The sequence below is a fragment of the Pteropus vampyrus genome, unplaced genomic scaffold (genome assembly GCF_000151845.1).
Source record: "Pteropus vampyrus isolate Shadow unplaced genomic scaffold, Pvam_2.0 Scaffold8, whole genome shotgun sequence".
Lineage (NCBI taxonomy): Eukaryota > Metazoa > Chordata > Mammalia > Chiroptera > Pteropodidae > Pteropus > Pteropus vampyrus.
In genome coordinates this window covers 16,604,031-16,631,736 of record NW_011888789.1, presented here as the reverse complement: position 1 = coordinate 16,631,736, position 27,706 = coordinate 16,604,031, and the positions used below count along the sequence as shown (strand labels likewise).

At 36.4% G+C, this 27,706-nt stretch overlaps 1 protein-coding gene across 2 annotated transcripts in view; it reads right to left on the bottom strand.

Annotated features, from left to right (window-relative positions):
• The window catches only part of PSD3 (pleckstrin and Sec7 domain containing 3), a 407,146-nt gene that overhangs the window by 49,280 nt on the left and 330,160 nt on the right, over positions 1-27,706 (bottom strand). For both annotated transcript variants that reach the window (XM_011373110.2, XM_011373102.2), the window contains exons 13-14: positions 12,451-12,608; positions 9,690-9,834 (exon numbers count right to left, since the gene is read on the bottom strand). In XM_011373110.2, the coding sequence (XP_011371412.1) occupies positions 9,690-9,834; positions 12,451-12,608 (303 nt within the window). The remainder of the gene's footprint in view (positions 1-9,689; positions 9,835-12,450; positions 12,609-27,706) is intronic.

Here is a 27,706-nt window from a genome sequence, read left to right as displayed (position 1 = left end):
TTTGTTAATTTCATGGGTATGAAACCATTAACCATTGTAACTTGAATTTACATTTTCTTGATTACAGTAGGATGAACATTTTTGCATATGTTTACTGAGTTTCTTCTGTGAACTGGCTGCTGAAACATTGGACCTATTTTTCTATTTGGTCCAGATTTGTAAAATATAGTGATTTATAGTGTATTTTAAGAAAATGAATTCTTTTCTTTTTTTTGGTTAATGAAATGATTAGAATCCAAATACTAACTTTTTTTTTTCAAATAAGATTTTAGATAATTTGGTAAAAGAATTTACAAAATTCTCTTTAGTTTTGGACTTTGCCTTTGTAAACATTCTTTTAGATGTTTGCTTCTTACAAAAGCTTTAGATCTAGGCTTCTCAATTTTGAATATTCAAATGTCTCTTTCTTGTTGAGTAAATCCCAATTTCTACTTATTTTAATGAGGAATCTATGCCAGGACTATAATATGCACAGGATACTGTATTTGTCACTTTCCTACCAAAACCAGGATTTACTAGGGTTTGTTCACTGTTTATAAACCTGACTATGGTTTATAAACCTGACTATTTCTGTAACAGCATAAAAGGTTAGTCATTTAGGTTATATTTTTATGAAGAAACTAGTCAAAAAACGTTGCAATTCAATGTGCAGTGCTTTACTCCTACTTCACTGCTCTCACGGAGCAAGAATCAAGGAAGTAACCTCAAAAGCACTTTAAAGTCACATTTCTTAATCTGTCCATTTTGACCAATGAAATAAAAATACCATGTAGCTCTTATGGGCATAGATATGAAGACCAGGCAAATTATTCCAATGCTAGAATCCAACGAGAAAGAAGATACACAGACTTTCCTGACAAAAACCAAGAGGAAACATGAGGGAGAAAGGCAGCCGCCATGGAGACATGTTGCATTCTCAGACTCAGAACAATTAAATTTGTAACAGACGTGATGGAGAAAGACAAAGGAGGAACCCTGTTGTTTTTCTCCCTTCTGTCTTTGCTCTTCCAATTCACTGGGAGAACAAACATACTGTTCTTATGAGACGATACTAAGAAAAAGGATTTCAGAGAAGGCAGAGAAATACATCTGACGAAATGTAAAGAAAGGGAACAGAGATAGAAAATGGCAAGAACTTACTGAAATTGTTTAAGTGCTGAAGGAAACTGGACTCTGGATGGTAAACACACAACAGAATATACAGATGTCAAATTATAACGTATGCCTGAAAATTATGTAATTATATTAACCAATGTTACCCCAATAAACTTAATTTAAAAAAAAGTGATAATTTAAGGAGTGGTGTTAAAATAATAGATGCAGGAAAAATTACTGTGGTTATATGTCAACAGGTGTAACTGGTAAAACCTTTGATAATATATATGATGAAATTTTATCTCAAAGGCAAGTTTCAGATGATATCTCCTAAGATTTAATTTTTTCCTACTTATATAATACTGAGGAAAATTTCATATTTTGTTTTAAAAAACTGAATTCTAATTTCATCTCTATGAAGAAAGTACTTCTAACTGATGAGGCAATGGGGCCAGGCAAGAGGCTGTTCAAGACCTTGAAGTGAGTCAGTACGAGGCAGAGACAGAAGCCTTTATTCCGACGCACGGCCAATGGTCCAGGCACTAGCAAGTCCCAGAAATCAGCTCTATCTTTTCATACAAAACATGAGACTTACATGTTACTTCTCATGGAGAAAAGGATGAAAGAAAAGCCGCAGAAAATAAAAGTAAATGACAATACAGAAATGCACATTGTAAGAGCGAAAGGAGGAATAGCGAGGGCTAGAGAGATGGCAGAGAGCTGGGGAAGAGAACACAGTCCTGTGTCGGAGGCAGGATGGTCAGCCCGGGGATGTTCTCCCTCCCCTCTGGGTTTCTGCTCCGGAATTTTACCTTAGTCCCTTACTCAGCCCTCTCCCCATTTTGATTCCAAGCATGAGGCTCCCACATGGGAAACTAGCCAAAGCAAGGAGACAGGATAAATGGCTCCCTCCCTTCCAGGTGGCAAGAGAAGCAAGTCACTACCAGGAGGCAGGATGGATAGTCTTGGGACACCCCACCCCTCATCCTAGGATAAGGCTCCAGAGTCTTTCCTTTGTTCTTTGTTCAGCTTTGGTTAATCATAATATCATTATAATATCACCTGCATTGCAAGTAAGACTCCGGGCACCACTTCACTAAAAGAAAACAAAAGCCTGTAGTTCACACAATAAACTGCACACTTCTTTTCTTAGTGTGTACTTTCACTTTAATAAAGCTTGGGCTTTCCCCGCACTGTGCTGGGTGCTGGCAGGTGGAAAACCCACGGTTCCTGCCCATGAACTCTTTTTTTTTTTTTCCTATTGTGAAATACAATGAACTCCAAGGAATTCTAAGGTGAAAAAGAACCTGGCCATCGCCCCTTCTAGTTTCTTCCTCTTAGAGGCAATGGAGATCCAGAGATTTCAAGTACTTGCCCAAGGTCACAGAGGTAAAGATAGTGGGGCAGCAGCCCCTTCCTCCCAACTCCTAGTCATAAACTTGCCTTGGAACAAACTTAAATCGAAAAGGCTGTTGAAAACACAAGCTTCAAAACATTCTGTTTCTTGGTGTATCAGCACTAATGACCTCAGCTTTCAAAACTTCATAAACTCCATTGGTCCTAAGGTCCCTTCTCTCCCATAGCTCTCAAACATGCAGGTTGTACTCATGTCCTTGCTGCAAATTCCACTCAAAACCAGTGTGACTCCAGATCTTACAATCTCTTCCTCCTCTGCAGTACCATACACTTAAATGTCTACGCCACACGCTGACTACAAAGTATACTCTGATTTATGTGTGAATTTTATCTCCTTTACTGATTACAAACTCTTTGAAGGCAGAGAAAGGTTATTTTTCTCAAATCTTCAAAGCCTCCTCTCAGATCTCCAATGTCTAATACATCGGAGAAGACAGTATTTAGTACAGTTTTCGGCTTATAGATATTCCCCGCCTAACATTAACATATACCTTAAGCTCTCATTAGCTGAGGCAAGACCGTCATCTTAGCTATTTTTATAATGCTCATATGTCTAATATAGTACCTGATGTATAGATCCCTCAGTAAACAGTCACTGGATAAATGAAGTATTAAAAAAAGGGGAAGATAAAGAGGGGAGGGCTTACACAGCTTCCTTCGTACTGTTTTAAAGTAGATGATTCAGAAGGTAATAACTTTTCTAGAAATCTGGTAGGCAATTTCTAAGTCAATTTGCTAAGCATTTTGGGCCTTATCAAACCTGAGCTGTACGGAATTTAGAATAGAGAACATCTGCCTTTGAGTCTGAGGGGGATTACTGCCAAAAGTACCATTGGAAAGATTTCGTTTCATCATTTCATGTATGAAACAGTTTTAAAGGCCTTAAATTAACCACTTTAGTGAGCTTTAGCATAGTAACTTTGATATGATTTGTTTTATTGAGTACTTCATCATCTAAGGCCATGACAGAGAGTTTGGACTGTTATCTTGTTGGCAAAGTGAGCCAGTTAAGGTTAAGCGACATGATGCGAATCATATTTTAGCCAAAACTGTGAAGGATGGATTGGAGAGAACCAATATTAGAGGAAGAGAGATTGCAAACGGTTATAGGAATAGTTGGCCAGAGCTTTTTGAAATAGGGTGTGTGTCCTAGTCAAGATGATCCCTTGGGAATAATTTTAAAACTAATATTAAGATAAAATTCACATACCATACAGTTCAACCATTTAAAGTATGTGAATCAATTTTTTTTTAAAAGTATATTCACAAGGTTGTGGAACTATCACCTCAATTTAATTTTATGCATTTTAGTTCCTCTAAAAGAGACTCTTTGGAATAGAATCACACAATGTTTATTTATGACTGGCTTCTTTCGCTTAGCATAATGTTTTCAAGGTTCACTCACATTGTAGAGGATGTATCAATACTTCAATCTTTTTTATGGTTAAATAATATGCCATTACATGGATATATCACATTTTATTCATCCATTTATCCGCTGATGGCAATTCGCATCTTTGGCTACGATGAATAATGCTTTGCGCATTTGTGTAAAAGTTTTTGTGTGGGTGTATGTTTTCATTCTCTTGATATCTAAATGGGAGTGGAATTGCTGGGTCACATATTAAATTTTACGATGTTTAATCATTTGATGAACCACCAAACTATTTTCCAAAGTAGCTATGCCATTTTATCTTCCCACCAGCAATGTATCAGAGATCTGATTTCTCCATATCCTCACCAATGCATTATTTTCCTTTTTAAATAAAAATTAAAAAAATTATAGCCATCTTAATGAGTGAGAAGTGGCATCTCATGGTTTTGTTTTGGATTTCCCTAATGACTAATGATGCTTGGCACTGTTTCATGTTGTTTTGATAGTTGGACATGTAGTATATTTAAAAAATATACATATATTGGAGGATTCCAATGTTTAGTATTGCTAAGGTGAATGATCAAAAAAGTTAAGAGACCAGAGGTTTAGGTAAAAGATGATAAAGTCTGAATTAAGAGATGTGAGTAGGATAGGAAAGATATTTAAGAAGTAGAAGTGACAGGTTTGTGATGAAATGTATGAAACTGAGTGCATGAGAAGGGTGTGGTTCTGGCCAGCCAGGGACACAACCACAAGATTGACTGCCTCCTCTGAAATCCCACCGAACGCCTGCCTATTGGAGGTCCTCAAGAGGACATGACCCCCTTAAGCTGGACCCAGGCAACTGGAGGCTCCTCACCTCTTCCACTGCCCTTGGAATGTATGTTCCACTGGCCTAACCCAAGCTAGAAGCTGCCCCAAGGACACAGCCTTGAGAGAGTAAGGTGCCGTTGAGACCACCTGGACATTACATGTGACTGAACCCACTTAAGGCCTCTATATAAACCATTAAGATCCCGGTGGGGATCTCTAGTCACCTTGCGGAACCCGAGACAAGCCTCATAAGTTCATTCTCTTGCTTATTAAACCTGCCGCCTCCCAATCTGGAGTGGCTGCCTCTTTCTTCAGTCTGTGTTCAGGGGCCACTTTGTGAACCAACGCTGCCCCACTCATCTGGTCCTGAGCACTACAGCTCCGTGGTCAAAGCACAGGATAAAACGAGGGGTGAGAAGCAAGCACAGGCCTTTCCTTTGCCTCAGGTCAGTGTTCATCACTAGTCCCGGCCCTCAATAGTTAGCAGGTAGGAATCACTCGCTGATTTGAACTTTTATAGGAGAATGGCTGGAATTCAAAGAAGAAAATACGACTAAGAATCAAGAAATGGTAACTTCATGAGGTACAGGTCCCCAGAGAAGTAGTGAGAGGGAAGTAGGGATTGCTACAGTGCAGTGTCTCTAACAATGACCTGTGCTGCCTGTGGGCTGGACACCTGGTGGGTCTTAGACACACAAACACTCCCAGGCCTCTGGTGACCTGATTAATCTTGGCAGGCTGGGAAATGGGAATTGTAAATGAGCCCCTAGGAAATTCCTGTGTACAATAAAGTTTGAAAATGACTACTCTGATGAAAGAAAGAGAGGTCCTGAAGGGATCCCAGAGAGGGCCAACCATGAGATCTGAAGTTTGGAGTGCTATATCGGAAGGAGAAACAGAACTTAAATTTTCACACTAGGCTTCTACCCACAACAGAAGAAAAAATGTGCTCTGGCAACACTGCCGTGAAAAACAAGTGAAGAAGGTGACCCCCTCCTACGCAGCAGAGTTGTTCGAAAGAACGATGTTGCACTGACAATAATCAATTTTAATAATGAAGGCGAATGTTTTGGATAGAAGACAAGAATAAATTAAAGAAAAGCTTGCAAACGACAAGGTGATGAAAAGTGTCTTTAAAAGCACCAGTCTTTTAATTGAATGTTTAGAGTTTTCCTAACACTGTTTAATTTTTTCCAGCAGGGCACTCACAATGTTATACATGTATTTTGTAAATTGAAATTATCTAAGTGATTCTGGCATTTAGGGGAGTCATAGCCAGGCTGTGGGTGTATGGAGAAAAGGAAAAATGGCTAAAGCGGGGGTTCTCAAGAACATGTGGGTGGACTTTGACCTCACAAGACACTTGGCCATGTCTGAGGACATTGTTGGTTGCCACAACTGTGGGGATAATACTGGCCTCTAGTGAGTAGAGGTTGAAGATATTACTAAACATCCTACAATTTATAGGACAGATAGTTCTTCACAACAAAGAACTATCTAAGCCAAGATGTCAGTGGTGTCAAGGTTGGGAATGCCTGGGCTCAGGTTGAGGACCAGACTTCAAGGTACTGGAGAGCTCATGGGCTCACTCAGACACATTCCAGGATCACTATGACTCCAGCAAAGACATCCTACAAGAGTGTTTATTTGAAGTGAAGGGTACCCCCAAACACCTGCATAAGGCTGGGCAAACTAACTCTTCTCTGCCTCTTTCTAATCTGTTTTCCACCACATACTTGGTTTTATATATTTGCTTCTAAACTGTCCTTTTACTCTCAAAGGTAAAACATCTTTTTCTTTTTAATAAATAAACATGATGACCTGGGCAAACAAAACAAAACAGAAAAACAGAGCTATCGATAGGAAGAAACTTCAAAGAACCTTAAACATTCTAGAGTGTTTTTAGTGAAAAATGAGTGATCTCATTTTTCAGATGTAAAACTGAGGCCGACAAAGGTTTATTTGTAGGGAAGGACTCTATCTTATTCTTTTATAGAGAAATTAAATACTTAATAGGGCTTGGTCTTTTTGTCTTATGTGACACAAGAGGACATTTCTTTTCAGTTACTGTGTTCTGATTTAAAATCCCGAATCCATTATTTTGGTCATATTTCACATGCATTATTTTTCTTTTTGCATTTCTGTGGCCTTGTATTCAAAATGAGGAAATACATCAAAGAGTTTATGCATTCTATTTTTAGTTCCAGTTTAAGACATTTGTTTAAATAAGAGATTCATGATAAAATACACAAATAGATGAACACATTCATTTTCATGTACAAGTGACTTACTAATATATAGCTTATACATAAATAGGACAGTAGTACATTTTTCAAAGTAGAAAGTAAATAGAAATACAGATTCTATAGTGAGAAAAGAACAAGGAAAAACTCTTCTGTTGCTCTATGCTTATTAACCTTCCTCCTTACCTTCGGCTTACCTTTTTCTCTTTCTCTTTTACAGGAGTGATTGTGAGAAAGACCAATCTATTGAAAAATAACAACTGGAAAATCCCTAGTGAAATTAATGAACAAACCCCAAATTCTGAAGGTTTTTATTGCCTCTAGTTGTTCAATTGTTTTTTCTCTCCTTGCCTTATGTAATATGGTTTCTGTTTATGCTAAGTACCCACAATGAAAGTGGGGAACCGCATTTGCTTTAAGAGTTCATATTTTAGTTGGGTAGATGGAGAAGTCTACCCACATACTTTCTGGTCATCAATAGAGGAAAAGCCTTCCTTTTTTGCTTAGAATATTTGTTGTCCTTTAAAATTATACTCTGTGATGCCCTGTAAAGTGAGCTGGCTTGGTCCTTTCTATTCTTAACTTTTCTCCGTAGTCTATGAACTGCATAATAATAGTAACGGCTTACATGGTAAGCACCTGATTCATGTTAATGATTATGAATTTACAAAAACAAAAGACTCCCTCTTGCAACCATGTCTCCTTTATTCTTCCTACTAGGTCTGCTTTTTTTTTTTTTTAATTTAAATAAACTTATGGCAAGACTTATACAGACTCCTTCCTCTACGTCCTTACGACCTTCCATTTCCTCTTCAAAGATGACCAACGTAGCTTCTCTTCCCATCACTCTTGAAACTGCTGTCACCAAGGGACCCAATGACTTTTCTGCTACTTCACAGGAGATAGTTTCTGTACTAACTTTACCTAACCTTTCTCCCCTCTTCTTGGTACAATATTCACCCTGTTTTTTTTCTTAACTAACTTAAAAAAAATGTTGTCAAGTGTGTTTTGGTCTGCTTCTGAGCACAGGGAACTGTAACATTTGGAGGTAGAAAGAGGAAAAGGTCCCAGAGAAGGACCCAGGAAAGAACCAACAGGAGGAAAATCAGGAGACAGTGAAGTCCCAAAGGTCAGTTCAGACACTGTAGTCCCGAGCTGCGCAAGCCTGTATGACAACCCTTATTCCTCTACTTCAATAAGCCACTAGGACTATTCATTCTACACCCTCGAAATCTCTCAAATACTTCCACTTCTATCCATCTCTTCTACAATTAACTTAGCTATTTTTCCTCTGCATTATTGAAAATGCCTTTAAAACTAGCCTTTCTGCTTCTAGTAGTTTCCTCCTCTAATACTTTTTTCCTATGGTAACAAGAATGATTTTTAAAGCACAAATTGATCACATTACTTTCCTGCTTAAACTATTGTCCTAAGGATATTGGAGAACCAATGAAGCACCCAAAATCCTACACATGACAAATAAGACCTTTCACCATTTGGCCTCTGCTAACCTCCAGAGAAACATTTCTCGCCTTTCCTCAACATTTTGTGCTCAGATCACATCTGATAACTTCTGTGAGGTTCCTGCATCCCAGTGTACTCTCCTCTGGGCCTTTTTGATTCTCTCTTCCCACACCACACCTAACTGCTGCTCGTCTCTTCAGCTTCTAATAGATTAGATATCACACTTCCTCTTTCACCTCCAAGGCCAGGCGAGATGTTCCTTTCTCTGGACTTATCTTTCCTGTACCTCTAATCAAGCTGTGTTACAATTAATTGTTCATTTGTATTTGTCAGCCCAATCCCAGAGAGCATCTGGGTTTTATTTGCCTTTCTAGCTCTAAAGCCTAAAATAGTCTCTGAAGTACAAGAGGCACGTAATACATATTTATTAAATAAATGTATCAACATTCATGATATCAGTTGTGTGGAGGAGCCAGTTAATATCAAGACCTGGTTGATGAGAGCCAGATGAAACTATTTCTATTACTGCACCAATAAGAAATTCACAAAGATATCAAAGTAGTTTCCAAAATACCTAACTAGTCAATGGCAATGGGGTGTGGCAGACAGGTTTAAAATTGGCAAACCTGGCTTGTATTCAATGTATGTAGAACAGAGTTTTAAGTAGGAGAGGGACATGATAAAATATGGTCTTTAAAGAGATCAATCTGACAACAGGAGACATGCTTATGTGAACACATTTGGAGTTCTAGCGCACTTTGTCTTGATTAGTTAGGCAAACCACATGGTTTACTTTCCTCTTCCTGGGCAGCAGGGCAGGCTCTGCCCTATTGTCTGTGAATAGTGGATCTCTGGGAATATTCTTATATGCTTAGCATCAAATACAGCCTGGGCTATGGGAAAAGCTCAATAAAAAAATGAATAAAAAACTTATTTGCAAGCCAGAATGTTTAACATTAGCCAGTCATTAAAAAATATACGCTGTTAGAGCAAACAACAACCAAAAAAACAGAACTGTATGACTGTTTGAGTAGTAAAGTAATATAAATTTTAGAAACTAATTTAAAGTACATGTCCTACCAAACCTGACTCTATTGTGTCAGCTTCCTATATAAAGTATAAAACCAAGCATGCTGCATTTTGCCCCAATTTATACAACATGCCCTTCCAGGGCAAGGTCTCATTCTTGCCCCCAAACTATAGAGCATTATTCAAATACAAATACTAAGATTATTTTACAAAGTGCTTTTTTCCAAGGTCAAAGCTCTAATGAAATGACTTACCTGAGACAATTTTGTTGTAGTGGCAGGCAGAAGTGGGCGACTAAACTTCTTCTGAGACCCAATGGCTGCTGGAAATGGTGGTGCAGAAAATACAGCTGCCACACAGTTAATTTTGTTTATCCATCCTTGCATTTCCTCTGGACTCCTGTGAGAAAGAAATGTGTTTAACATTAGGGTATTTCTATATCTAAGTGCATCAACGTCTTGCCCATTTCTCATTACTGATTTAAGATGGCACATAAAATCACTTATTCTTCTTGCTACAATTAATCTCTGACAAAACTTAATTGGAGATGAACATTTTCAACACCAATCACATGGTAATGAAGGGACCTGTGACCCATGACTACCATAGTGTAAAGCTGTAATTATTCCTCAAGGACAGAGAAGGAGAAAGAAGCAAAATCACTTGACAATAAATATTTACTAAACTCCTGCTTTCTGTTTGATACTAGGCTAGGTAAAAAAAAATAATTAAAAAATTAAGCCATCTTTTCTAATCACATGACTTGATTTTAAAATCCAACTGAGGGATAAATTGATAGATGCCATGTAATGTAAAAGGATATACCCACTTTGGAAAGCAGTTTAGACAGTTTCTTGAAAAGTTAACTATAAATTTTATCATACAACCCAGCAATTCTACTCCTAGGTATATACTCAAGAGAAATAAAAGTGTAAAGGCACAAAAAGATTTGTATGTAAATGTTCACAGCAGCATTCTTTATGAGTCAAAAAGGGAAAACAATCCAAATGTCCATCTAGTCAATGAACAAACAAAATGTGGTATATATCCTTAGTGTCGAATACTACTCAGCAATAAAGTGTGACATGTTGACACATACTACAAAATGGACGAGCTCCAATAACTTTATGCTAAGTGAAAGAAGCCAAACACAAGAGACCACATACTGTATGATTCCATTTATATGAAAAGTCCAGAAAGTGCAATGCTAGAGAGATAGGAAGGAGATTAATAGTGTTTGGGGTTGGGGGTGAAAATGGGGGGTGACAGCAAAATGGGCACGAGGGATCTCTTTGGGATAATGGAAATGTTTTAAAACTGAATTGTGGCAATGGTTGCACAATTCTGTAAATTTGCTAAAAATCAATAAAAACTTGTTTGAAAATCACGAAAAATCATACACTCAAAGCAGGTGGAATTATATGGTATGTAAAGTTTAACCTCCATAGGCTGTTAAAAAATCCACCTGAAAGGATGTGGAAATCATTTGATGTAATTATTATACTTTTAACTTAGATGTCACATTCGCAGAGTCCAGCACTGACAGCAGTTAATGATATTTGTGAATTCACAAATGGGTGGTAGAAACAGTTGTGAACCAGGATAGATCATCCACTAAGTATATAATCAATAAACAGGCGACGGACAAAATGTCAGCCAACCTAAAATTATTTCCTTTACTAATTACTCTGAGAAACCACACTAACCTGAGACCACATTAATATCACCTTGTCATCGCACCCCAGTAGGCCTCCTTAATGTGATTTCCCTGGCACTATTATTTCAATTGACTGACTTCTGCATCAGTTCTATCTGAAGTAATTAGATCTCCTTAGTTATCGTATCTGGTTTTTTAGATTTAAAAAAATTGAGGAATAGAATAATTTGAAGGACTTTTATGACTAATAGCTGTAATTATACATCTGGCTATATGGTTCCCTCTTTGTGGTGTTAAAACTGTCTTACTCCCACACTTAAAAAATCTTGTGTAACTTGGATTTCCTTACAACTCCCTCCTCATCTGATGTCAGCAATTGTATACCTTTGTCAGTTTAACATCCACAAATCACCAGAGTGCCTGCTCTTGCTATTATTATTATTTTTTGATCTTACACAGCGTTGACCAACGAGCATGCAGATACCTGTGTTCACTATCTTGATGTCAAATTTGAACCCCAGTGCCAAATGCAGTCGATTGGTAGTGTTGAGAAAAGTTCTGGAGTTAAGCTCAGGCTGTGAAAGGCATGCCACGAATAGTTAACATTGTCTGCCACCAATGCTGATGCTGTGCCATGTGCTCCAATTAAAATTCCTGTTCTAGAGGCTCAGTTCTGAAAATCCAGAACTCTGTCTACATGGAATGTTCCACTTCTAACCCGAAGGCTGTCATGAACCCCTTATTAAACTGAAAATCTATCCTATTTCCTTGCCCACAATATAATTTTATCTTTTCCTTCTAGTTTAATCACGGACTATTAGAGCTTAGAGGAGAGAGAAGAGAGAATGAATGGAAATCTACACTTATTATTGAACAGTTTTTCTATGTGCCAAGCACTATGTGAGGTACTTTCTATACTTGATCTAGTTTAATTCTCATAAGAACCCTATGAGATAACCATTATTATCTACACTAGTGACAAGCTGAGGTTCAAAGAAGTTAAATTACATACTAGGACAAAGAGCTAAAATGGTAATTTGAATCCAGGTCTATTTTACTCATTGTCTGATGGAATGCGTATACTAAAACCCTTGTATTTTATTCAAGAATACTAAGTGTAGAGATGGTAGGTGGCTGACTAAAAGTCACAGGGCTGCTGTGTGGAGAACAAAAAACTTGAACCCAGGATTTCTATCTCTCATTCTAGTTTTCTCAGGCAGTTGTTTCTCTCCTGTAACCAATGAATGACTGATTTCAATTTAAAAAATTTCCCCTGCAGATCCTGATTTTCTTTCTGGGTTTAAAGTGGTGCTACGCAAACTAAAAAAAACAAGAACAAACCAACCAACAAAACATACTGGGCTTGAAAGAGCAGGACCCTCCAGTCGGCAGTTTTAAGTTTAAGCACGTTTGGTTTCTTTTCGTAGTCTGTGGCCTTCGATGCTAGCGCGTGGTGCACGCTCACGGCGTTTTTCAAATCCTCTTCAGACAGGGCCTTTTCTGGCTTATATTCATCCTATGGATGGATACGAATGAAATAAAGACAAGATCATGTTCAGATTTCACCTTTTAAAAAATCTAAAAATACAAAGAAAAATAGTAGAAAATTCATGAAGGTGCATGAAAAATAGTAAAATGAATGGGGAGTAAAAACAACTCTTTGCCGCTTCATAAATGTCGCAAAACATCCTATTGTTTGAAAAGTATGTTCAGAATGAGAATATACACATTTATCTAAGGAGTACTTTTTAAAAAGCTGATATATATAGCAATTAAGGTAAATTGCTAAGGAAGGCCAGAGACAAAATATCTATCACATGTATTTTGCAGTGATTTGAAATGAAGCTAGGTACACAGGGTGATGTGATTTCAGGAACAAATGGAGAAATGCAAAAGCTTTCAGATACCCAATAACAGAATTATTCTGATGGTGAAACCCATGCCATTGTTTTCTTTGCTGTAAGGACACTACGTTTTCCTACTGCTTTCTTCTAATGCTAATATTAAAGAAAAATGAACAGTACAATGAAATGATTTCTCCAGCTGTTCTCTGAAAGAAGAAAATCAGCTTAATAATCAGGAGAAAGCTTAACTCTATTATCATAAATTTGAAAAATGGGTAAAATTACACAAAAAGGATTGTGTCATGTATAGATGCAGTTTTATCTTGGGCATGACCCATACAGAATTCATAGAATTTATAAAGATTATTTTTGTATGGATTCCCTCCAAATATAACTTAAAAAACCCAACCAGTAGAATAAGAATTTAAAACAAATTTGATTCTATTATTGTTATTATTAAATCTAGTAGTTTTCCTGGTAGTTGTTGTCGTTATTTTATCTAGTACTTTCCCTGGGCCCGTTAGAATAAAAAAGGCCTCAAAACCAATGTTAATATAACAGACATTACAAACTATTATAGGAAATGTTTTCTAGTGTTGAAGGGCCCCTCTTTCACCTTCCCATGTTTTATAAGCCATGATGCTAAACTTGCACTTCTGTTAAGAGCACGCATGTGTGAGTGTGCGCAAACACACACCCCTTATCCTCTAATTAGTAAAACTCTAAAGGAAGACATTGTCTATTATCACAGGTTAGTTTTATAAATTTTCAAAAAAATTACAGTTACATTCTCCCATACCTCCTCCTCTCTTCCTCCCCATCTCCTCCATAAATTAAGCAAGAATTCAAATGTACTATTGCCATCATTTCAAACTGAGTCAGAAATAAACAGCAGCTGTTGATCCTTAATAATCACTGTCAGTGACAGTGCTGAGAGACAAAGGTAGAGAAATTTTAAGATGCACAGTAACTACCAATAGCAATATAAAGATTATAAATTTATATGTAAGTTTATATTAGTAAATGATGAAATTTCTACTTTAAGATAACAAGTCTATTTTATTAAGCCTCAGAGATACAGAACTGCTATTGAGAATAAGTTTTTCTAGAGAGGTATGATGAATAAAGAATAAAAGAAATATTAAAATAAAATACAATATATTTACATGTATTATCCGTTCTTCTATAATTACCAGTAATGCATAAAATTATAATCTAGTTTTGTTTTGGGGTCTTGTCTTTTCTAATGAGATTTTTATTAGTGATTTAGCATTCCAAGACTCACAAATCTCTTTCCAGGGGAGCCGATATTACAGTAGGAGTATCAACTAGAGGTAGCATGACTGCGAATCCCCTCCAGCCTTATGATTACGCTATAATAGAACCCTGCATAGCTGGCCACCCACTCAACCACTTAGTTCCACATAGGACTCTGAGGTTGATGAATGGAGACAAATGACCAGGGCCAAAATTATCTTTAGAGAATATGCTACTCCATTTCCATACATACTGATCTCTAACACACCTGATATCTGAGTTTGCACAGAGATCAGTCTAGAAATTTGTATGTACCATTTTTGATGTTCCGGTTCTACAATTTGGGCTTTAACTTAATTCTTTCTCACTAGTTTCTTTTGGTTAATTTTCTTGTTGTTTGAATTTAAGATGATTACTTAGTTCTTTTGTTTTTCATACTTCTTCTTTAGGAAAAAATTTAAGGCTACATATTTTTTTTCTCCACATATAGGTTATACGTAGATTGAGATTAAAGAGTGTGTTTTTATTAATCTCCAGTTTGTATTTTATTTTTTGATCTATTCTTTGATCTTAGTCATTTTAAACAATGTGTTTCTCAAATTTAAAGTCTCTAAATTTTTAATTCTTTATCAATATGTTTCTAATTTTATTGGCTTGTGACCAAAGAATGTAGTCTAAAAAGTCTATTTTACTTCCTCAAATTTATTAAGGGTAATTTGTTAAGGTTTTCCAATTACGTGTTTGATTTTTGTTAATGTTCCATAAGCATACAAAAAAGTTTTCTCTGAGAGATGAGTGTGTATTTATATTCAAGTTTATTGATTCGATTCCTCTGTTACATTATTTTTTTATGACTTCATCATCTTGAGACAAGTATATTAATCTTTATTATATCATATTTTAAGTTCCCCTGGAATTTCTAATAATTTTTGTTTTACATTTTAGTTGCTAGGTTACTTGGTGTATTAGGTTTATGACTGTTATCTACCTTATAACTATGTGAGATTTATTGTTTTAAAATGTCCTTCTCTTTATTCAGTTTAGTGCTTAGTTACATAAGCTGGAAACTTAAAAGGTTCTCCCACCAAAATGCTCTATTTTTCTACTGCTTGTCCACATCAACAAGATTTTAAAATTGTTTCAGTTACCTCCCTCCCCTTCCCATTAATACTAAATTTTGCTGAAATAGTTTAATGTTTTATTCTGCAATCTTATTAAAATTATCTTGTGTATTTTCTGTCACCAGAAACCTTATTTTATACTTACATTACACATTCCCCGAGTCTCTCTTTATTCTTTTAGATTTAATTGTGTCCATGGTTCTATATTTTCTATATTTTCTCTATCTTGAGGTCACTTATCATCCCTTTATTTTCTCTCCTTTCAAGTATTTTTTTCAGGTGGGTGATATACTCTAGTTCTTATTTTCAAATATCTTTAATTTTTGTTGACATGTATAGAACTAGGTATTGAACTCTTGGTTGCATTCTTTTTCCACTCACGGGTCTGTAGATGCTATTCTACTGTTTTACATTCCATTTTTACAAAAGGCAAAAGCCAGTTTATAGTTATTTCCTTGCTTATATTTTCTGTTAGGAATCTCATAGGTTTTTTTTTTTTTTTTTTTTTTTTTTAATCCTTAGAATTCAGGAATTTTTGCTAGGCTATGATTTAATATTCTTATCCATCCAGTCTGGAACTAAAAAATTTCCCACCCTAATACTCACTTATATAATCATTCACTTGGGCTGCTAACTGCTGTGAGAGATAATCAACCCAGTTGTGCAGATGTTTGCCACCACAGATTTATGGTCTCTAGCTATGGCTGCACGCAGTGCCAACTGACAATCCCTTCACATGTCCATGATAATCCTCTATTACATTCTGCCAAACATCCACCATTCTCTTCAATACGCCTTCAGTACAGTTGTGGTTAAGAGCACAGATGCCTGGAGTTAGAATCATCTAGGCTCAAATGACTAGTTCTGTTATATTTAATGTTTCTATGACCTTAGGTTAATTAAACTTATTAATCTTTACTTTCTTTGATTAAGAAAGAGCAATAATACCATCCTCATAGAGTCACAGGATGAAATTAAATGAGATATTGTTTTATAAACTCTTAATGTTTCACAGCATATAGTAAGTGCTCAAATGCTAGGTGGTATAATTTCTAATAATAATTTCTTAGTAGCATATAGCTTGATCTTGTATTTTTAAGGTCAAGCTTGTAAATATCAAACTTTCTATTTACAAATGCTATAAACACCTATGTTTTATGACCGCCTCTGTCTTTTTTTCCTACTAAAACAGAGAAATCCTGTTCAAGGCTAACCCTGTTTTTGCAGATCAACCTCCATCAACCTTTCCTCAGATCTTATTCCCTTGGTTATATTTTTTCTATATTTTAGATCATTCTCTACCTACTGGCTTCTTCTCTATAGCCTATAAATATGCTCAAGGTCTCTCCTATCTTTATAAGAAATAATTCCTCTTAAATATTCCTTTCTCCTCTGTCACCTCTCTCTTTTCCTTTATATATGATGAGTTAGTAGTTCACGTTAACTGTTTTTATATATTAATTTCCAGTTTACCCTTTACCCCATTGAGACCTGGAGTCCATGTCTATACTTCACTGAAACTGCTCTGGCAAAGGTCAGCAGTGATCTGCCTAATTGCAAAATTCAATAGTTTTTTTTTTTTTTCAGTTCTCCTCATATAGTACCCAAAGAAGTCAATAATATTCTTGAAATTCTTCCTCGGCTTCTTGTTAAAACATTCTCCTGGTTTTTCTTCTACCTCTCTGACTATTACTTTGCTATCTCCTCTACAGCCTATCTTTCAGATGTCAGTTCTGCCATTAGCCTTCATCCTTTCTCATTCCGTAAGTATCCCTTGGGGTGATGACGACTACTCTTATCAGTTCAACTCTCACAGATATCATGATGTCTAACAAGTTGCTCCAGGTGAACGAGAAATACGAGACCAATCATAACTATTAATACTGGATGACACTTGAAGCACACTCTCTCTGCTGATATTTTTGTTTAAAACCAAGCTTAATGGATGACATTCTCAGGCTGCTCCAAAATGCAATATTTATTATAGCCCTAAGGAATAGCTAATAGTAACTCGGCTTGGGAGAACTGTATCATTGTTTTTGATTCTAAGGCAGTTTCCCAAACTCCAAGATACAATGCCAGTTTACCTTATATTAGAAGGAAAATACCGCACAGGATAGAAATGAAAAATAAGATCTATTTAATAAGGATGAAACCAAAGTCGAAGAATTTTACATTTACCAAGCTTGCACTTTTCTAGTTTACAGTAATATTTCACCACTAAAAAAAAGGCAAAATACAAACAAAATTATGTTTGGAATTCTGAATTCCCACTAGAAAATGAAACTCAAGTCCATAAAAAATGAGCAAAACCAGGGTAGATTGGAAACGTTACGGCTGACAATTACATAAAAAGAAAGAACTACCCTACAGAATTCATTGTGACATCTTTATTTTTCACTACTTAAAGTAGAAGCTAAGGTTTAAGTGATGAAATTGGGAAGGCAGAAGTAAGGGATAAATTGTTATAATCAAACCATTTCAAACCTAAGACTCTTTGCTGTATAAACTAGATATGAAACAGAGAGCAAGATAAATTCGATCAAGACATCTTCTATAAGAAAAGAAAATGCTCCACGACATCTAATTACTATCCATTTTCTCAAACAACAACAACAAAAGGGGCAAAAAGGATTCCTAAAAACATGGTACCCACCTCTGTGTTCACTTGCAATCTACCTCTTTGTTATCTGATATGATTCATTAGAACACTCCGCTACCCTAGTAAGCACCGAGAATGTCATTTCATAATGCCATTTATTTCAAATTCATTTAAAGCATGAAATGAAATGCCTTCCCCTCCTAAAAAGCTTGTTAATTAAACCTCTTGTGAATCTGAATAATAACAAACTAACACAAAAATCATCTACATTATGTGCAAATAATTGGCATCAGGCTGAAAATCTGTATTCTTAGGTGAATATAAAGAACAATTTGTAAAGTGACCAAATCACAACTGAAATTCATCAACATCAATTAAAAACATGCTCATTCCAGTTTCAAAGTAGTATTTACTTCATATCTTATTAAATAGGTAAAATTGCTATACCTAATGAAAACAATTTAAAACAAAGTTGAAATGATCTGGATTTCCGCTGAGAGAATACGGACAGAAGGAGCTAAGAACACATTCTTGAAACTATGAGTATATTAATAAACTTGTCAGTACTGAAAGTAAACTGGATCCTAAACTGTCTATTAACTTTTTAAAAAAAGTTATTTAAAGTATTTTTTGTAATTTGATAACTATCTTTTAAAAAATATCTAAGTATTTCTGGTTAGATATCTTTTCTAAAAATGATTCGGCTTCATTTTCCTTTTACTAGGGAGCATAGAAAATGCTGAATTTCTACAAATTTGGAAGCGAGGAATAATAGCGAACAAAATGAAGGCATATTTTAGCCCATCACTTAACTAATTGGATATTTGAAAATCACTTTTTATAGAATTTTAAACCTGAAAGGAGCCTAAAGGATCATTTCATCTAATTTTCTCATGTTAGATAAGCAATTTTAGAGTCAGAAACATATGTCTCATATTACTGTACTAAGGAAAATTAAGAGAGAATAAGCAAGTCAAAAGATTCAAAATGTTTAGTTTGTTCAAGTAACACGTGTATGGTGCCTTTCTTCCATGTTACAATGCTATGGAGTTATCAGTAGGAGGGCTTTTGTCAGCACTAAAACATTCTGCATCTAAACTCTCTTTACTTCACATAGAAAAGGAACATGTAGTAGAACCCGAAAAATCTGAAATGCTTTCTCAATAAGGCCTCAGACTTCAGTGAGGCACAGGAAATTTTGTAGGATAAATCTGGTGAGTGAACCAGAAAGTTAGGATCTATCTTTTTTAATAACTACACAGCTGAACTGAAAGGGAGAGCAAATAACACTATTGGCAGCCCTTCAAAAAGATTATAGGATTCCCTGACTCGATATCTTAAGAAACTTAAGTCTTAGCAGTTTTAAAGCAGAAATAAAACCCTAGCACCCTTCCATAGTTCTTCTGTATTTCTAATACAGTGATCAGAGTTTTTGTTGGTGGGAGGCTATTTTCTGCTCTCCTCTTAGTTCCAGGCCTCACTAACATTCTGTTAAAGGCTGGACTGGTCGCTGTCTATGACCACATTGATGTGTGTCCATCAGCCACACTAGCACCACTCAGTCCAGAGCCCTATGAGACCAAGTTAGTGTCTAATTCATATGTTTTCCTCTACAACTTTCACATGATTGGTGTGTTTATAATATTTACTGAAGGGAAGGGAGGGAGGGAGGGAGGGAGGGAGAATAAGAGAGAGATGGGAAAAGTACTGCCTAGGGACCTAAACAGCAAACAGGGACAGAGGTTGAGCTCTAGATCTATCTCTCACTTGAATAACTTGGAAGTCACAAAGCATGATCTCATTTCTTCATGTGGGGACCAGAATATTTACTGGGAATAAACCAGTTTGTTTGCTAGGCACTTGAACTGGAATTGTGCTTGTAAAAAGACACCTTCTGAGCATAGTTTATATATCTTAAACCTTGGAGATAAAGTGTCTTCAGATGTAATGTCTTTTCATGAATTTATAGTTTTCTAAAATTATGATTATGTCTAAATATCCCCTATGTAATGGTAATACTTCTTTGCTGGACTGGGTCATTCATCTAAATTATGACTAATGAAAAGGTGTATATGATCATTACTTTCCTAAGAGAACATGGCTTCAAAACCTAATTAACTTTTTTTTCAAGCATTTTTCATTGTTGTAGAGAATGAGAGAAGGTCCATATGGCCTTTTCAAAGTGTGCAAGGGCACAGAGCCGGCAGTTTCACAAAAGGAAATAAAAATACCCTGAGCATACAGGAAGGCTTTTTGCTCTTGGGACCAGGCCAGTGATCAGTCAGCTCCTGGCACTACAGTATTTGGCACATCAGCCTCAGACTGGCCACCATCATCACAGTCTGGAAGGCCTGAATCCTCCTTCTGCTGGCCCAGGCTCACTCATGATGTTGCCTATACTTCAAAAACTGCAAACAAAACAAAACAAAACAAAAAAACAAAACCAAAAAAAAAAAAAAAACCCCAAAAAACAAAAAACAAAACAAAACAAAATAAAACCCTCCCTTTCCAATCTGACTTTTAGAAAAACGTACAGACAGTTAACTGGAACAAGTCTCTCTTTCAAGTAATCCAAGAAAAGACTTTGCATTAAGGACAGAGAGTTCCCAGAATACTGTGACAGCAAACTTAATTTTTAGATAATGGATTTTTCACCTTCTAAAGACATGGTAAAGGCAAAATATTTGGGTTAGAGTAGTTGTTTTCTAGCTCCTAAAGATAAAAGCATTAGAAGCTTTGTGAAAGCCTTGTCTGGAGAATAATATAATAATCAAGTGATTCACTGCCATCCACTAACCAGCCACCTACACCTGTTACTCTTAACCACTCCATCAATCACCTGACAATTTATTTTAAGGTAACAAAGCTCAGTTTTGTCACAACTAGACCTGTAACAAGTATACCATCATAAAGCTTACAAGAAAGTATTTTCAAGAAAAAGGAAGAGACTAGCAGTGACACAAAGCCCATTAGAGAAACCGACAGAGAACTTTTGAAGCTATGTTATAGCAAGGCTTATCTAAGCATTTGGCTACCACACGACTCACTCTCAGTTAACAAATGGATATGAGGTTAATATTCGACGTCAACAACGATGTATCATCAGGACCAACAGGAATTTAATCATTTTATCATTATTCATAGCAATTTTGAAAATTTAAAGCATATATGAATTAAAATGATAATATTAGAGTCTTCTGCCATGAACACTTTATATTCCAATAATAATAATTATCAAGAGGGTAAACATTTTTGGGCATGAGTCTAGGCTCAGGGGACTGTAAGTACTAGAACCAAATAAAGATTAAAAGTGCATTCTTACTTAGCTGCAAGACAGAAAAAAAAAAAAAACAACAACAACAACAACATTGTACCATAAATGCCCTATTATGCTCTAAGAGAGTTCTAGAAACTAGAATCAGTTATTCACCTAACTTTACTCCATTCGCCCTATGTTTTATTCCATCACTCACCTACACACTTGGTTTATATCATGTCACTAGCCATTCTTTGCATTAAGACTGGTCTTCTCATCTGCACTGTAAACCCCAGCTTCTTTAGGGGGTTGACACCATGTTATTTCTCACATAGCTCCCCATATGACATTTTATAAGTGGTTCTGACATTACTACTGCAATATTCTGTGGAATTACCGTTTGCTTGAAAGTCAGAGGCAAATATGACCAAATAACATTAAGCGAGGGGGGCCAGAAAGGGAAACGAGGTGGTCATGAGGAAGAGTGTGTGTAACCTGAAGAAGCAAAACAAGAGCTTCGATAATGTCAGGAACTGTCCAAGGAAAAGGAAGAAAGAAAAGGACTTATTTCACTTTAGAGGAAAATCAATAACAGGAAAGAAAAGAGATTCCAGAGAAATGAGATAGACTCCAGGGATCTGTTATTTGCAAAAGTCACAAGAAGGGAGGTAGCAGTAAAGGGGGAGTGGAGGGAAGATCCAAGTGGAAACTACAAGTCAAGTCTCTTGAAAGTAGCTGTCTACATACTCTCTGCCTGTCTTTAACTCTCATTCCAATCTGCTTGCACGCCACACATTCTACTTCAATCGCTTTATCGATAATTTTTCTTGCTGAATTCAAGTGCCACTTACCAATTCCAATTTAACCTTTTCACAGCATGCAACATCTCTTGACACCTGTCTGTCTGTCTGTCTGTCTGTCTGTCTCTCTGTTCCCTTCCTGGCTTTGGTCACTGTTCAGACTCTTTCACTGTCTATTCCTCTTTGGGAACATATGGAGTATCTCTTCCACTGGTTCTATCCTCTATTCTTTCCTCACTCTACAAACTCTCAGTGACATCATCTACTCCCAAAGCTGAAATTCCTACTTATTTTTTGATAACTCTCTAGATCTTTATTTCTAGCCCCAATCCTCAGCTCCAAATCTAAGTATTCATAACTGCCTGTTGGACAGATCCATTTATTATTCCACAGACATCTTGAATTCAGCACTACAAACTGAACTCTAGTTAGACTATGTTCTCCTTTCCCCCTTACTTCTACCAAAGTTTAAGCTAATCTGGTCTTTAAGTCTCTGACTGAATTTGCCTCCAATCTATTTTCAATCTTATAGCCAGGCTGATCTTTCTAAAATATAAATCCGATCATGTCACACTCCATTAAAAACCCATTGCTCCAAGACAAAATCTCAACTTCTAAACATGGCTTTTATATGCTCTTCATAATCTGCCTGGGACACCCTTCATACGCCACTGAACCTGCAGCTCCCTCAATGTGCTGTGGTCTCACACATCCAGGCATCCACACAGATTTCTCCTTGTCTGAATCTTCTATATGATTAACTTCTATTTGTCTTTTAAGTGTAGGTTGAGGTATCATTTTCTTCATGAATTCTTCCACAATCTTCCCTTGTCTTCCTGAGGTTGTTATGTGTCCTTCCAAATGTGCTTCCACAGGATATTGACTTCTCTGTAGCACACATCACATTGCACTGAAATGTTTATTTGTTGATCTCTTCAGATGGAGCATAAGCTCTTTTAGGGACTATATCTTGCTCACAATCATATCTCCATTGTATACAGTTTGAAAAACTGGCAGAGTCCTAATCTCATAGATGAATTCATTATTAATTTGCTTCCTATTAGGGCTCTCTGTATCAGAAGAGTAATTTTTAGTCAAAGTCCACTTTTAAGTGTCAATCCAGGAGTCATAAAAAGGTTAGAATGGTGGCAGAACTTAAGTGTGCTAGTGAGGCCCTTAAGAACAGGTGGTAGATCCTATGATCTTTGCATCCCTGCACCTGGCATAGACCCTACTGTAGTACGCTAAGTCTTTGACACACTGAATTAAGCTAGTCTTGGGCTAGGGAAAAAGTGGGCCCTTTCTCATTACCACTCACCCAAATAACAGAATTGGCTAAAGGGGGGAAGGAAAGGAAAGGGTGACTACTCCTTTTTTCTCAGCTATACTTGAATTCCAGGAATGTTAATATTAGCATTCTAAGAACACAGAGAGAACAATGTGCCACTTCTGGGGCACACGCTTTACCTAGCAGGGCCTGTGAGAGAGCTGCCTAGCATGGAGTATAATGCTGTCTAAATCCTTTGAGTATCTGGGTGTCAGTGGGAGCAGCACACAACTCACACTCAAATGCTTGAAATTCCTTCGGGGGAAGAAAACTGCTTTTGCGAAGTGGGCAGTTACGATACTGTGAAACTATCTCTTTCATTTTCATGAAGCATTAGTTATTTGAAACCATTTTTCATCATGTTTCTATCACTTGCTACTTCCCATTCATCCTATAATCCAAATATAAAAAGCCGTCTGCCATTCTTTGAACATGGCATTCTCTCAAATCTCTTATTTCTTCCCTCTCTGGTTAACTGCTTTTTATTACCTTGCCAGCCTGGCAAATTCCTGCTCAGTTCAAGATGTATTCATTCCTCAGGAAGGCATTCTCTGACCTTTGCGAGCACAATTAGGGGGCCCTACTCAGCAAAACTTTTCCATCCATCTATTAATTTATCCCACTGTTTGGTGAATGTTCAAATGTATCTGTTTCTCCTCTTGTTTTGAGATTCCTCTGTAGGCAGAGACTACATCTTATCATCTTTTGAAACCCTGCATTTAATTTAATAGGAGTTGACATATGATGAACTCTAAATGGTTATGTGAGGATATAAACCCCAAACTGTCCAAACCCCAAGTCATCTTGCAATAATATATCATATACTGCATCATATAACTTACTTTTTGGGTAGCATCTGCTGTCATGCTTTGGCACGTTAGGACTCCAGCCAAGTTAAGAACTAGCCAACAATGGGACATTAGAAGCCCTTTGTAGGACACGCCCTGTACAAGTACTGAGACACTCACACACTCTATAACTCAGAGGTAATTCAAAGAGGAAGAGGTCTAAATACCTACCACTGCTGTTTCTGGTGAGCAGCTCAACATCTCAAAGGCCTGTTCAACAGCAGACAGCGCCAGGTGAGCTTTACAAGTCTCTGGGGTTTTCAGATGCAAACATCTTCCTATTTGTCTTATCTATCTGTTCTTTTGCTTTTTAAATTTTATAAATCAGGAAGAAACCAATTTAAAAAAATCAGTAGATATATCCATACAAGAACCTGGCCCGCTATTATTAAGCTTCTACTGACAGATGAGCTAGTCTCTAGGATTTGTGTAAAGTTTCTGGGAACGGTTATTGGTTGATTACTATAATGAAATTTCAAGCACTTGTCATTTCTTTTCAACCTCTCCTTTTTAATTTCAAAGGCATTAACAACTACAACAATAGAGATTGGATACAAATCATGGCTGCCCTTTTTCAGGCTTACTCTCATCCTAAGTCGATATTTTACAGAATTGTTTGCATTCTTACTGATTCAGATGAAATCACCACCCGATAGGTAGGCCACAGCTCTACTTTGCACTCTCCTACACAAATGTATCATTTTCTTTGTGTCCTATTTTTTACTTTATAAGAAGAATTTCACCCAACTTTCCCTAAACGCATATTTGTCACACGCCAGAGGTACCATAAATATGGAGACACGATCTAATTTTGGAGCTCTAATCCAAACTGATGCTGAAGCTTCAAAGTTTACAAAGTCATTCTCTTGTCCACATATAGGACTTTCTCTTCTATATCTGGATGAGTCCAACCTAATCCAATTCACTTATCTGAGAGGACAATGAGATGGGGAAAGCTGTAACTTGGAAACAGCATCTCTCTTTGCATCACTTCTGTCAAATGTTGAATGCAAGAGCATTCCCCTCTATTCCCGGGCTCACCCTGAGATGGTGTGGGTGGAAATCCTGTGGTTAGGTATTCAATGAAATGGTTTTTGCCAAAGACAGTTATGCCCCTTATGGAGACTTTAGAGAAAACGAAAAAGTATAAGAGAATAGGATTTATACTGAATAAACAACTGTGACATGTGAAATTTAATTTCAAAGGGTTGTTTCCTGCAGAGATGAAGCTAGCTGAAAGGACCAATGTGGGCCCAGCATGTACACACATGCTGCTTTGGCCAAAGCAGTTGACTCATAAATTAGAAGCTGTGTTGATTCCATAGGGAAATAAGAAAAGATAAGATATCTGGACACCTAAGAGCATAGATAATCTCCTGATATCAACATTTCTGCTATTGTTTTGTCTCTCAAAGTAATGCGTACATTTTAGAAAGATGCCACAAGTCTTTTTTTTTTTTTTTTTTTACTTTTGGTTTTCACTTATTTCCTTCCTTTTTTTTGCAAGGTTTTTTTACCCCCAAGGGGAGTTTTGTTCCAGGTTAAGGCTTCCCTTGTTTTATTTTCCTTTCCTTACCTTTTTCCAAAGGGAAAAAAAAGGTTTGTGTCAGATATGCTTCTTCTTAATCTAGCCATCCCACAGAAAAATAGGAAAAAGAGAATTGTAAAAGTGTTCCTTACAAAGCTGTTCTGGTAATAATGTAAAATGTTAATATAAGATATTTTATGGTGCAGTCGAGGTCCTTTAAAATATTGATCTGGGTGGACTCCTAAGAATGATTGCTTTTAAAAAGAATTAGTCTTCCAATTTTATTATATAGGGCATTATTATAATACTTTAGAAGGCTTAAAATAAAAAGGAATCAAAAATATTTCTCCTCAATAGTTGTATCTCCATGTCAAAACAGTTTATTATCTCAGTAGTTCAAATGTGGATGTCATCACACCGAGTTGCCATCCGATTCTCAGGATTGTAGATGTTACAGCAAAGGGAAGGGCTCCCAAAGAAACAAAAGTGTGGAAAGGCTAGAGAAGTGTGTAAAGTGTGTAAGGGCATATGTTTGTGCACTGAAAACAAAAAGCTCAAAAATGAATGAGATCTTTTTCTTTAAATATCCAAATATCAGTAATTAGTGTGGTGAGAATAGGTTCTGATGAGACAGATATTGTCATAAACTGCTATTGGGAATGAAAGACCTTGTTCAATCTTAATGAAAGTAACTTATAAATATGTCTTAATACAGGCATACCTTGTTTTATTGTGCTTTGCTTTATTTTGATTCTCAGATACTGTGTATTTTTTTTTTCTTTTCCCCAAATTGAAAGTCTGTGGCAACCCTGAGTAGAGCAAGTCTATTGGTGCCATTTTTTAACAGCATTTACTCACTTCATGTCTCTTGTTACATTTTGGTAATTCTCACAATATTTAAACCTTTTTAATTATTATTGTATTTGCTATGGTGATCTGTAATCAGTGATCTTTGGTGTTCTAGGGCAAGATCCTCCACCAGCAAAAAGATTACAACTCACCAAAGGCTCAGATAATGGTTACCATTTTTTAAGCAATAAGGTAATTGTTAATTAAGGGGTACATTTTTTTTTTTAATACATAATGCTACTTCACACTTAACAGACTATGATATAGTGTAAATATAACTTTCATATGCTCTGAGAAACCAAATAAGTTGTGACTCACTTTATTACAATATTTGCTTTATTGCAGTGGTCTAGAATAGAACTCACAATATCTCTGAGGTATGCTTATAATTTTAAACAGCTCCTACCTTGTCCCTGTGATCCATGACACTACCAGCAATCTACCTTTAGGAAATAAACAGATATATGTGCGTGCACGCACACACACACCATTATTTATAATTGAAAAATTTTAAAAAGTATGTTTAAAAATAGGAAAAGAATTATTTATGGTAAATCTACTTAATGGAAAATATTGTAAGCAATTAAAATTAATGTTTTTGTAAACCTATTAAGAGGAAAAAATAAAACCATATTAGTCATCAGATACCAGATTGACCAAAAATATTTCTACAAAATATTTAATCTAAAAATGTTTACAGTGATAAGTACAGTAAAAAGAAAAAGATGCCAAACTATATCATAGTCTGGTTAGACTTAAAAACCTTTTCCTAGGAGTGACATTAGCAAGATGACAGAATAGGGACTCTCAGTTCTTGTTCGCCTCAAAGAAACATCAATTTAACAATGATGTATGGATCAAAATACCTTTATGAGAATGCCAGAATACAGTTAAGAAGTTGCAGTATTTTAGGCAAGCAAGAAGCCAAGAACAGCTGCATTCAACTGGGTAAGAAGAACAAAGATTGGGAGAAAGGTGCATAACCTAAGGCTTTTCCTTGGATGGGAGAAAGAGGAGTGGAGTGAATCTGGCATTCGAGCTCATCAGAGGGCTGTCCAGGGGAAATGGCATCTGTCTCACCTGACATGGGGCATTGATGGAGAGAGTTGGAATACTCTGGATGCCTAGCTGCAACTCGGGACAAGGGAGAGCTGGGTGGCTTGATGCTGTAAACCTTAAAAC